The 12,415-nt window shown below is 49.9% G+C and overlaps 4 protein-coding genes across 4 annotated transcripts; 3 read left to right on the top strand and 1 right to left on the bottom strand.

The window, feature by feature from the left end:
• Positions 1-1,489: 1,489 nt before the first annotated feature.
• Positions 1,490-2,621, top strand: MAM_04194 (peroxin 14/17; the record flags this gene model as incomplete). Its single annotated transcript, XM_040822992.1, has 2 exons — positions 1,490-1,765; positions 1,848-2,621. 2 exons carry the CDS (start codon positions 1,490-1,492, stop codon positions 2,619-2,621), a joined length of 1,050 nt encoding a protein of 349 aa, XP_040678871.1.
• A 248-nt stretch (positions 2,622-2,869) lies between these two features.
• MAM_04195 (uncharacterized protein) lies at positions 2,870-4,249 on the bottom strand (the record flags this gene model as incomplete). Its single annotated transcript, XM_040822993.1, has 1 exon — positions 2,870-4,249. One exon carries the CDS (start codon positions 4,247-4,249, stop codon positions 2,870-2,872), a length of 1,380 nt encoding a protein of 459 aa, XP_040678872.1.
• A 4,150-nt stretch (positions 4,250-8,399) lies between these two features.
• MAM_04196 (Small GTPase superfamily, Rab type) lies at positions 8,400-9,356 on the top strand (the record flags this gene model as incomplete). Its single annotated transcript, XM_040822994.1, has 5 exons — positions 8,400-8,420; positions 8,505-8,517; positions 8,600-8,989; positions 9,063-9,143; positions 9,223-9,356. 5 exons carry the CDS (start codon positions 8,400-8,402, stop codon positions 9,354-9,356), a joined length of 639 nt encoding a protein of 212 aa, XP_040678873.1.
• A 677-nt stretch (positions 9,357-10,033) lies between these two features.
• Positions 10,034-11,088, top strand: MAM_04197 (brix domain-containing protein 2; the record flags this gene model as incomplete). The annotated part of the gene is made up of 3 exons (XM_040822995.1): positions 10,034-10,155; positions 10,221-10,438; positions 10,493-11,088. The coding sequence occupies 3 exons, from the start codon at positions 10,034-10,036 to the stop codon at positions 11,086-11,088; spliced, it is 936 nt and encodes a 311-aa protein (XP_040678874.1).
• Positions 11,089-12,415: the final 1,327 nt, after the last annotated feature.

A 12,415-nucleotide genomic window follows, 5' to 3' on the forward strand; every position in this document is an offset into this window, starting at 1 on the left:
GATGGCCCGGCTGAAAAGCCTGGGCTGCTAGCAATAGCCACTGAGGCCAAGGCGACTCCAAGTTCGAGGCGTGGAAGTCGGAAAGATGACCAGCAACCTCCCGAGATTTGCTCGCCGTCGAGGCGGTTGATAGTACAGCTTTTTTGGCTGACCAAAGGCAAACGTCACCGGGTCGAGGTCGCGCAGCACTCAAGCAGGACTCGAGCCCTTGACACGCCAAGATGTCAATTAATTGGCCAGCGTTGCATCCAAAAGTTGCTGCACGTGCGCCTCGAGTGTTCGACAGGCGGGAGGCCTTTGAGTCGCGTCACACGAATGACGAGGCGACGGGGCTCAACACGACAGGACAGACCGGTTGGCCATGCAAGGAGAAGGCCAAGGTATCAGATCGCCAGAGCGCCAGAGCGCCAGAGCGCCAGAGGGCTCCAAACACAGCTTGTGCCTCAGTGCTGCGACGTTTTCACACAATTGGCTCAACCCCGGCTTTGTGGCTCGTATCAGATCTGTTGAGCAAGGACCAAAGAGGCCATTGAGAAGACGTTCCAGCAAAGTTCTTCTCAACGTTGTTGGAGGGCAAAGGGACCAGACGAATGGGAATGTCGCAGGCTCGTGAGGATGTCGTCAGGCCGATTTGTAAAGTGCAGGGTTACGCATCGCGAGACGATGCTGAGGAAATTAGGAGTGCATATCGGGCAGGCTGGGCAGAAAACAGAAGCAATACTGAATGAACAAAAAGAAACAGAGCAGATGGGCTCACCTGCTATGTGAAAGACGGCTATCGCGACAGAGTCAGCCCTGCTTGGGCTTTCAAATGGTGGTGGCACAAACGCGCCCGCTTGACCAATGGGCACTCTGCCACGTTGGTGTGTAGCCGGGATGGATTGGACAATGGAAGATAGAGTCCGCAGCTCTATAGTATCGGACTCAAGTACTCGGTGACCCCGGTTGCGACGTTGACGAATGCGAAAGAACGGGTTGCATACATAAAGTAGGTTTCGGGGCGCTACGTCGCGGGTTGAGTCATAGTGGTCGAGGAGAAAATCGAGAAGAATGATTGACCCTACGGAGCGACCCTCCTGACAGGAGGTGAGGTGAAGTCAATGATGAACAAGGCCAAGATGGATGTTCAGGGTGCTCGAGGTCTGGGACTCTGGGCATGCGATATCATCAAGAGCGTGTGTCATGGACGCGGTTGAAGATCGCAACCCGCACATGTGCCATTCGTTGCCGTTGGCCATTGATTGGTGGAGGCGGCCTTCGGTCACGGAATACAGTGAATGCAGTGGAGTCGCCGGCCACCCTTGACGCTGGCAAGCGCTGAGCAGGCGCTGAGCATGCGCTGGGAGGAACGGGGGTGACCCACCAACCATGTCCGTACTCGGTGACGTTGGGTTGTTGCCGAGGCATCTCAGACTCCAACCACAGTCTTCCCTGCCTCACCGAGAAACGCTCTGGGGTCCATCACGACGCCTCGTCAAACAAACCAGGCATGGCGGACTCGGAACAGAACAAGAAGCCTGCTGCATCTGTCCCGGCGTGGCAGCGAGAAGCCTCGGCCGAGACCACCAACGAGCCGGAGCCCCTTGCTCAACAGACTGATTACCATCAACAGCTTCAAATTGCGCGCCGCTTCCTAGACGAGGACCAAATCAAGTCGGCGTCACCCGTGAAAAAAGCCGAGTTTCTCAGGTCCAAAGGCATCAGCGAGGCCGACATACAGCAGTTGCTGGGACATCCAGACGGATACTCAGAATCATCCTCACAAGTCAGTCCAATCGCCCTCGCCCGCCACGTAGCTTATGCTCGGCAGTTGACTAGTTGCTGACCCAGTTGTTCCCGTACACAAGGACAACTACAAACCAGAGAGCACCCAAACCACGTCCACCTCGCAAACCGCGAAAATACCCAGCGCAGCCAGCAACCGCCCTCCCATCGTCACATACCCAGAGTTTCTCGTTAAGCCAGAACGGCCACCGCCGCTTGTTACCAAGAATGGCATCGTCAACACCATGTACACCTTTGCCGGCCTATCAGCCATCCTATACGCAACGAGCAAGTACCTCGTTGCTCCCATGGTTGACAACTTGACTGACGCACGAATCGAACTGCACGACGTGACATACAAGCGACTCGATAGCCTGGTGGGCCAGCTCGAAAAGATGGTATCCGTGATCCCGTCTGCCATCAGAAATCCCGCGCTTTCCGAAGGGAGTGACGGAAGTGATGCCGAGGACCCCTCAGAGATGTTTCATCGCGATGTCGGAACGCAAACGTCCTTGATAGACCGGAATGGTACTCCGGCACCTAAAGCATTGGAGACTGCATCCAAGTCCCATGCCGATATCTTGACGTCCCTGACTAAGTCTGTCTCCATTGTCAAAGACCAGTTCCGCGCTCAAAGCGAGGGGTTTGAGGATGTCAAGACCTTGTTAGATCTTCTCCGTGACGATCTCGACGGCATGACGTACGAGGGACGTACTGAGTATGTCGGCGGCTTTGATATATATGGATCCGCGAAAAGAAATGAACCAGAAGATGAGATTCGCAAAGTCAGGGATAACATCAGGCGCGTCAAGGGAGTCCTTTTGAGCACCAGAAATTTTCCCGCTTCAACAAGATGACGGTTTCTTATGAACCGGTGGGGGAAACGACGCTTGTATACTATAAAAACTATTTACGAACCAGTAGATTTGATTCTACCGTGTTTTAGCAGCGAATTTCTGTCAAAGGAAGCCGTGAGCAACTCGTTTGTTTGCCAGCCTAATAAATGCCCCCTCACCGCTGTGCCTAGCAATGCTTCACAAGCTAGAGACTTGTCAGCCCACTTGACCCTGCTTCGGTGCAATTCTGCAACCTGCATCTGTGCACCCTAATCCTCGGGGTTGTGAATTTTGTGCCGGGCGAAAAACGTTTGCCAGTCCGTGACTTCAATGTGCTGGAGCCCCCTGCCTGCCATCACCTGCTCGCCATACCATTTTAGAGTTGGTTGAAAGGTGAAAGGTATGTCGTTGGCGTCCTGGTATCTCAGCATCGCCTCTTGTAAACGGTTGTTGCATTTCGACGATGTTATGGCCCCTGTAATCGGCTTGGGGGCCGGGAACACTGTCCGGAGCGGAAGAGACTGCTTTCTAGCAGATTGAGTCTCCGATATCATCCCCAGAACGTTGCTTCCCGCGGCCCTCATGAACGATACTTCCAAGCTGACCCTCTTCCACCCGCGAGACGGAAGTTGATTTCCCGACAAAGGAAGCCGTTGTTTCACTAGGCCAGAGATGTTTTTGATCCAGCTCAACACACAATCAAAGGGATCCACAAACCCGTCATCTTGGTAGTCGGCAAACGGCCCAACCCAGACTCGCTCGAGAGGAAGGGTGATTTCTGAATCTTGACTCCTGTCCATGATATATCTAACAAGTTCTTCTTGGGCAACAAGAAGTTCTCCTTGGTAAACTTCACTGCTCCGAGATTTACTGTAGCGAAGGTACGGGTCCCAGATCAACAACTCCATCCGCTTCCAAGGCTTGTTGTGAATTTCAGCAGGTCTGTAAATAGCTATCCACGGACGAGCGATTTGAACATGACCTTTGGAAGATGGAGAGCAAGGAGAACCTGGTTTCTCTTCTCTGGTGTGGAAAAGGCCCAAATAGGTGTTTTTGTAATGTGGTAGCATGTCCATCGAGCTCAAGTCCATCGCTCTTGAGAAGAAGGGCCCCTTAAAATAATCGAACCAGTCGTCGTAGCTTTTGAAGTATGAGTAACAGTCTTCTGATTGTGAGCTAGTTCCTTGCCCCCAATAAGTGACTGGGGACCGATACAAGACCAACGGGGAGAAGCCTAAATCTTCATTGCTCCTGTCTATGTGCGTGAGGAACTCTTCCACCTTCATGACCAGACTAACTTCTGGGATCACCTTATCCACTCTCGATGGTAATTCCTGCGATGTTGGTGTTGTTGGAGAGTCTTGATGGGAGAGATGCTCTGTACAGCACGTTACCAGTTGGACGGGCTGAATAACCCGTGACAGCCTGGCTTCTGTTTGGTAGCTGGATCCCAGTACAAGGAAGTTCCTGAATTTTTGAATATGTAGCATTGTCCAGGAACCAAACCAGTTGACTAGGCTCTGCTCATCATTTCCATCCAATACATCGGGCGCATATACTAGTGGTCCTTCTTCGAAATTCTCTGATTCTTTGGTGATGTACTGCATGAGATTCCAACACTTGAGCAGCACTTGAACCACTTTGGCCATTGCCCTTTTGCCCGAATTGCACTGTTCCGAGGCTCCCAATTCGACAGCCTTGCATTGCGATAGATTAAACAACCAGTCGCATATGTTGGCGCATACAGCCAACTTTGAAGGCCCATTCTTTGAACCACAGTCATCATATTGTTTCCAAAACCATTTCAAAAAATTGTAAGCTTGTTCTGGTTGGGACACAACGAAGCTCGGAGTGAGCAATATTACTCTCCCCTGAGAAAAGACTCGAGTTAAACGGTAACCGTCTTCTATTGGCCTAGTACGGCTGAATTGCTGATTGCTTTGTCGAAATTCTCCGGAGGGAGACAGCACAAAACAATCAAGGTTCCAACTTTGGCTGTGAAGAATGTTCGATATACTGGGCAGTGATGGAATGGTCCAGACAACTTCTTCATGAAAGATGACAATTCTACTGTCAAGAGTCAAAAAGTTAGACCACTGGCCGGGCTGCAGGCTTGATTTTATATCGCAATTGGATATTGATTCCCGCAACCACTGTGAAATTAGTGCAGCTTCTTGATGGTATGATGGTGGAAATACCAAAAAGATACTTTTTATAGCCTTGCCATCTCTTCGACTTAGCAGCCATTCCTTGCATGAGGTTCCAAGAAAAAAGTCAAATGCACCAAGCCTGTCGGGAATGACTTCAGGCACATTTGAGAATAAAGGGTTAGCTGAGATAAGCATTGACTTTGTGAACACAGGAGTCGGTATGAAGATCGAGAATCCAAGTCCCGGGTCCCCATAGTGTGAGCTGACGATGTCATGAGATGCATCTAGCCGGTCTAGAAAAGGCGAGCAGTAGATGAGGACACAGAGGTCATTTTGATAACAAAATGCACCAAAGCATCCTGATTGCAGCCTCTTGGCTACCGACATAACAGCATACTTTTCCATGCCACCGCACGAAATTGTACCTTGGCAAATGCTTAATTCCTCAAGCGTTCCGCATCCTGATTGTGACAGGAGATCAAGTATAGTGCAGACATGGCAGAATACTAGCCGCTCTGAAATCTTCGAAAAACGAGACCAGAAAGGCTTGCTCTTTGTCATCAGACATATGAATTCTAACGTTGTGAATAAGCCTTCTGTGTCCCCAAACTGACATGCTTTAGAGATTGTAGAATGGTCGCAGCCCGAGGCAAGCCGCGCTGGACCAGGTGAAAGAACTCCTTTGGAAGGAGACTCTGGGGGACCTCTGATGATGCAGGAATCGGCTTTCGGAGCTGTGGCTGGTGGCTCATCTGCAACAAGGCACTCCAACTCAACTTGGGCTTGCTGTTCCTGATAGAGAGGATCATCTTCCCAACGTACCCTCTTTTTCTGTCCGCTATATTTTGGTATAGCGCGATTCGGAGAACCTTGAGCAATGAGAATTCCTCTATTTATCCCACCCTTGAGCGTTGTGTTTATGGCTTGCGCAGTATTTTGCATGGGATGTACTGCTGGAAACGAGTTTCCCCCTTGGCTTGGAGGTCTTATGCCCTCTTTGTCTCTCAATCCTTTCTCTATCAAGCGTCGTTTGTGATGATTGAGAAACTTTGGTGATTTACTAGCGTCAAACACCACATCTAGCAGATTTCTTCGAGCTCTTCGCTTCTTCCCACCAACGAAAACATTTGGCATGACCGTTGAGGCAACGCAAGACGTCCTGCACGGAGTGGCATTGACAGCAGTTTTTTGGGGTGACTCTGACTGATTTCGTGTCCCTCTGGGCTCAAACACGGGGCCCGATGTAGTTTTTGGCGAACCTGAAGCATATGGACCGGCCTGAAGTTCCTGTGACAGCGACTTTTTCTGGTTCCTGGGAGACTCATGTGAAAATTCTGAGAGGTCATGAGAGGGGTTATGAGACGTTTCATCTTCCAGCCGCAGGGCTGGTCCTTCTTGAGTCAACAAAGGCCTCGTCTTCGGGCTCCTTTTCGATTCACCAACGTTTCTTGCCTTCCGTTCGGCTAATCGCTCATTGACCCTGCATTGTTTCTCATCGACTGTGCTGGGCTCGTCTGCTGCCGACGATAAATCGCGATGAGTGTATTCTTTCTGAGTAGGCTCTTTATTCGTGTCTGTAGACTCGTCGTCGTCCTCCGATGGGCCTTGTACGGAATTTAAACACTCCTCTAATGTGCAGTCCAGCTCTGTTTGCTCCAAGCCCAACAGTGCCCTTCGCTTGTTTCTCTTTGCATGTTTTGCAAACTTGGCACAAATGTCGTCGCTCACAGCTTGCCTCCATTGATGAATCTTGAAACCTGGCACTACCCTCTGGCCAGTTATCTTCTTAGTGGCCAGCCAGTCTGCTAAGAGGCCCTCGCTCAAGTTTGCGACTGGCTCCCAAGTAGCATCACATAGATCGAAGCCATCCCAATCTATCAGGTATTTGATCTCGCCTTGGACTTTTGCTTCCGCGAGGATTCTGCGTACAGGCCATTCTTCTTGTGGATGAGCTTCAACTGGTTCAGAGGATAAGGACAGGTTCTCCTCTGAAGAGGTGCCAGAAGGAGAAGAGACTTTTGGAGTCATTAGCGCGAAAAGACGAGTAACTGTCAATAAAATCCGGATTAGACCTGTACGCATTCGTAAATTTAGTGACTGTGACCTTGTTTTATGACTGCAAGCCCGGGGAATTACCTTGCAAGCAACTGCGTCTATATCTCTGACTCCTCGTCGTGAAGTACTTAAGTAAGTGCGTGCAAGCAAGAAAACGTAGCCTCGCTTGGAACCTTTGCTAATAAGATGACGAAATGGCCCACGAAAATTGTATCGTTTTCACTCCAGAATATCGAAGTAGCGTCACGTTGAACTTGACCGAACGGCTCAAAGAGACTGTACGCGAAAATGTGTACGCAGTCCAGTGCCTATCTGGCCACCCAAGTCTGATGAGTACACTCCAGGCGGTTCACGCCAGCTGCCAAACAGTTGACAGTTGGGCCTTGGAATGCCAGGCCTCAAAGGGCAGGTAAGAGGGCCTAACCTGCCAAGTAAGGACTTAAGAACAGAGGAACTTAAGTAAGTACCTGGGTAAGTAAGTACCTAAGTACCTAGTCAAGTAAGTAAGTACCTAGGTTCTTAGCATTTATACTTGAGTACTTAAGTACCTAGGAACCTAGGTAAGTAACAAATGTATTTTGGTGAGTGTTTGGATGACCACCAGCCAGAGGTTGGGCGATACGAAGTACGAAGTCCTTACTTAAGTAGTTACTTCTTACTAAGTAGGTACCTACCTAACTTAAGCGCCAGCTCGAAAGGCTTCATCAGACAAGTAATGGTGGATTGTCATGGGGACACTATGTTTCGGAAAATTGGGTTCTGGTCTGCCTCGTGCAGGCTGGGTTCAATGTTGACATGAAAGCCAGATGCAATGTGCAGTTTCGAGCGTTTGGAGATGATTCGGTCCTTGCCCAGAGCAACAAAGACCCAGGGCCTCCGTGCCGAGCACAATCGACTCGGCCTTGTCCGAAGAAATCCTTGGACTCGTTGCACCACCTTTCGGTGCATGTTGAACTGCAGCGTTGAGTTGTTGACCAGTCAATGAATGAATAACTCGCCATTGTTGGTGACGGTGTCTGTGAGTGCTGGTCGGCAGCTCCACCAATCAGTCCACGACATTTTCCGCCCCGTTCCGTCGGCTGTTAACTGCCTGAGCCGGACCCTTGACTTGACGTGGACAGTTCAATGTTCCAGAAGTCAACACTGGTTCAATATTGTCTCGAGGCGATAAAACGCACTTTGGCACTACACTCAAAGACGGTGCCATTCATCTAAAGGCAGTCGCTCGTGCGCCGTCTAGCATACTTTACCACCTGGTATCAACCTAAGTAAGTAGGTACAGGATTGCTCAAGCGAATATGCTTATGCCCAAAGAACTCGGCCGTCCGCCGGTGCCTGGAAAACACAGTGGCTTTAGGTACTTAAGTACTTAAGTAGCTAATCAGCACATGCACGCTCAAGTGACCCCAGCGCTCTAGTGCCTTGACCTTGGGCCTTGCCACGGTTCCCCTCCACATACCTGCATACACATCCACCACTTCACTTCTACGACTGACATACACCGTCTCCCTTAGCAATTCTGCACATCTGTCGCCGACACAGCTCCTTAACACTTTGTCTATCCAACTCTTCGCCCAATTTCGAAACCGCTGCCATGGCCAACGACGAATATGATGTATGAAAGCCCCCTCGCTTCCCGCTTTAGTGTTGCTGCGCGATCGCTAACGATAAGGGGCTTTGACTTTGCCGCCCGTGACAGTTTCTCTTCAAAGGTACATCCACTGCCAACCCCAATGGCCAGCTTCGCATGGATTTTTTCTACCGCGCGGCAGGGCTAACACTTCCATCACCTAGTGGTCTTGATCGGAGACTCTGGAGTCGGAAAGTCCAACCTTCTCAGCCGATTCACCCGAAATGAATTCAACCTCGATTCCAAGTCCACCATCGGTGTTGAATTTGCCACCAGATCGATTCAGGTTGATTCCAAAACAATCAAGGCACAGATTTGGGACACTGCTGGACAGGAACGCTATCGCGCCATTACGTCTGCCTACTACCGCGGTGCTGTCGGCGCCCTGCTCGTCTACGACATCAGCAAACATCAGACTTACGAGAACGTCACCCGATGGCTGAAGGAGCTGCGGGATCACGCCGATGCTAACATTGTCATTATGCTCGTCGGCAACAAAAGCGATTTGAGGCATCTGAGAGCTGTGCCCACTGAAGAAGCGAAGTCGTTTGCTAGTACGTACGATCCGAGCTAGATACGCGTTCGCCAAATATTCTTTTTGGCATGCATTAACCAGACCTCCTGCAGGTGAAAACCACCTGTCATTTATCGAGACGTCAGCCTTGGATGCTAGCAACGTTGAGCTTGCCTTCCAAAACATTCTCACTGGTACGGAACTTTTTCATTGGCATGCCATGTAGACATGGTTTGTCGCCCGAATGCTTCTAACAACCAATCTTCAACCTAGAAATCTACCGAATCGTGTCCAGTAAGGCTCTCGATAGTGGCGATGGCGCTCAGGCTACGATTGGCGCTGGAACCAACATCTCGCTCAGCAAGCCAGCCGATGACGAGTCCGCGAAGGGCGGCAAATGCTGCTAGTCAATCGTAGCATAGCTCACTACAGCCACGCACGGACTTGAGATATTTACTACGTGTCTCGCGCAGCTGGGGGGGGGGGGCCGCATGTCACACATGGGAAGAGTCTTTCGGCGCAGAATTGAGGAAATGAGGAACGGTGATTACGTCTTTATTCATAATTAGAAGGCGCGGACACTTTGGCTTTCTTTTTGTTCTTTGTCATGACAATGAATTGGGTCGGTGCGTTGGACGATCACTACGAGAGGAGGGTTGCCCTCTTGACGTATAGCAGCTGAATGAGTCCCTAATGATTTAAAGCCCCTGTTCATTCCGTGCAACAAAGACTTATGTTTCCATTGACGCCATGATATGCCATTTGAGTTTCCTTGTCCTCTTTGAAGGGTACTTCCATGTGGGTATCAACGGCCAGCCAACACCACCTAGGATCTGCCAAGATGTACGTCCAGACCAGTGGCTGTAGGGTAGTGCAGAAGAAGTGGTGGGTCTTGCCTTAATGATGACCAACTATGTAGTTACTCCGTACCGTATTTAGTGAATATAGCTTATCGATAACAGCAACAAGCTTTCCAATTTTCCTTGGGCACTGCCGACGTGTTTGCCAGCTCCATCGCTTCGCCAGGTGCTGACGAGATTCAACTTTGCTACCGGAAAATCACGGCGCAGGTCATATAAAGAAAATGGCTGCCGTCTACAAATCATTATCGAGAACTGATGGGCAAAAGCCCGAGTTGGCGAATAAAGGTGTCAAGAAGAACAAGCAACGGGTGTTGATCCTCTCCTCGCGTGGTGTGACTTACAGGTCGGTGCATTTCCCTCCCAAAAAAAAAGAGCTTGCAGGTTCTAACCGTATGTCTTGTTGTCCAGACACCGACATCTGCTCAATGATATTGCTTCGATGTTGCCGCACGGTCGTAAGGATGTAAAGTTTGACTCCAAATCCAAGCTGAACGAGCTCAATGAACTTGCCGAACTTTACAACTGCAATAATGTCCTCTTTTTCGAGGCCAGGAAAGGAAAAGACTTGTATGTTTGGCTAAGCAAGGTGCCGAATGGTCCAGCTATCAAAATGCATCTACAGAACTGTGCGTCTCCACTCGCTCATTCTTTGCTGCCGCTGCTAATGTTATTTTGGACAGTGCATACAATGGAAGAACTGCACTTCACGGGGAACTGTCTAAAGGGATCGCGGCCAATCTTGTCATTTGATGCTGCCTTTGACAGCCAGCCTCATCTCCGCGTCATCAAAGAGCTGTTCCTCCACACATTTGGAGTACCGCAAGGAGCGCGAAAGTCCAAGCCCTTCATTGATCACGTCATGGGCTTCAGCTTCGCCGACGGTAAAATTTGGGTACGAAACTATCAAATCAGCGAGGAAGAATCCTCGCTGGCGCTGCCAGGCGACGATGGCAAGAGCAAGAAACCAAAGGGCAGTGCGAGTAGCAGAGCTGGCGACACCGAAATCAAGCTCGTCGAAATTGGCCCTCGATTTGTGCTCACACCTATCGTCATCCAAGAAGGTTCTTTTGGTGGACCGATACTCTACGAAAACCGAGAGTTCATTTCGCCCAATCAACTACGGTCTGATCTTCGCAAGGCTAAGGCTTCCAGGCACAATGCCCGAGTAGAACAGAATATGGACAGGTTATCAAGAAAGGGCGAGCTAGGATTACGATCTAACGGTGGCCAGAAGCGGGCCAAAGACGAGCTCAGTAACAAGTCTCTGTTTGCGTAGGGGGTTGCAAGCAGGCGGGCTGGCGGAGTTCACGATGGAGGATCTGCGTCAACAATGGCGTCGGAGTCAATAGTTTCATGTCAAGTGTCTGATAGCTGCAGGGCGAGACTAACGCTTGACTTGCAGAGGCAAAAGGAAAATGAAAAGACAACCAAAGCGTGGCCAACTGGAAAAAATTGAAACCTAAATATGTTGGCATTGCTGATGACTCCTGACTCAGGGACACGGTATGAGCAAGACGAGCCGGTATCCTTGAAGTCGAATCTGAAAAGAATGGGTCTCGTGGCATGTCATATTCTCCAGCCAATTTTACGCATTATGAAACTGCTGAATGTGCACAATGAAGATTGGAGAAAGCAGACACGAGAAGTATGACATTTCGGCATTCTGTAGCTCACGCCGCCTGGAGGGGGAAGGGAAAAAAAGGGGTGGGGGCCGCGGTGGGGGTTTCGTTTTCAAATCACGCCACGGTCTGGGTACTCGGTACTCTCCAGCATGTTTCTTCGCCCCCTTCCCCAGCTTTTTCCCTTCCATCATTTCATTGATCTCACGGATAACCAATGCCAGTTCCCCAAATCACTCCCGCAATCATGGTTCCAGCGATAGTGAATCGTTCATCATCAAAAACAGCATGCGCATGCGCGCTTTCTAATTCCACCCGTCCTGGCTTCGTCTGCCCAGTCCCGAGCCCCAACGCTGGGGTCGCAGAACAGTAAACCCTCCGCACTCCCGCTTCCGGTGCCTATCGAGTCATCGCGAAGCAATTCGGGGGCAAAGAAGCTCCAGCAATATCACACCTTTCCTCATCAATCCTTTCGGTTGTGCCAAAGGGTTAAACTACTTCTGCTCTCCTCAATTAAGCTTGAGACAGCAGCTTGTAGAACTATATTGGGCAGTGTCGACGCTGGCCTTCGCAATATACCACCACGGTAGTAGGCTTTTGTGGTCTTTCATATATACACCATGTTACTCAAAACAGGTACGAACATGGTGTCACTCTGGAGTTTACCTGGACTAACTCGTTTCGAGACCTAGTTGCCGCGTCGATTCGAGTTTGATATTTCCTCGTAGAAGTGGAATCCTCACTCCTATCAATGCGAGGACATAAAGTCCCGCTGATAGGTTGTAGGCGTCTAAATTTGCAAGAATAAAAAAGGAAGAAAAAAATTAACATCAGGACACAAAAGACAAACGAGCCAAAAATCCTTACATGGCAACAAAGTAGGAGTTGGAGCAGAGAAGACGGCCAATACCTGGCAAAACTCCACAACCATAAAAACTCGCTGGTCTCATCACACCGATATTGACTATACATCTTGTGTAATGA

Source organism: Metarhizium album (genome assembly GCF_000804445.1).
Source record: "Metarhizium album ARSEF 1941 chromosome Unknown scaffold_9, whole genome shotgun sequence".
Taxonomy (NCBI): domain Eukaryota; kingdom Fungi; phylum Ascomycota; class Sordariomycetes; order Hypocreales; family Clavicipitaceae; genus Metarhizium; species Metarhizium album.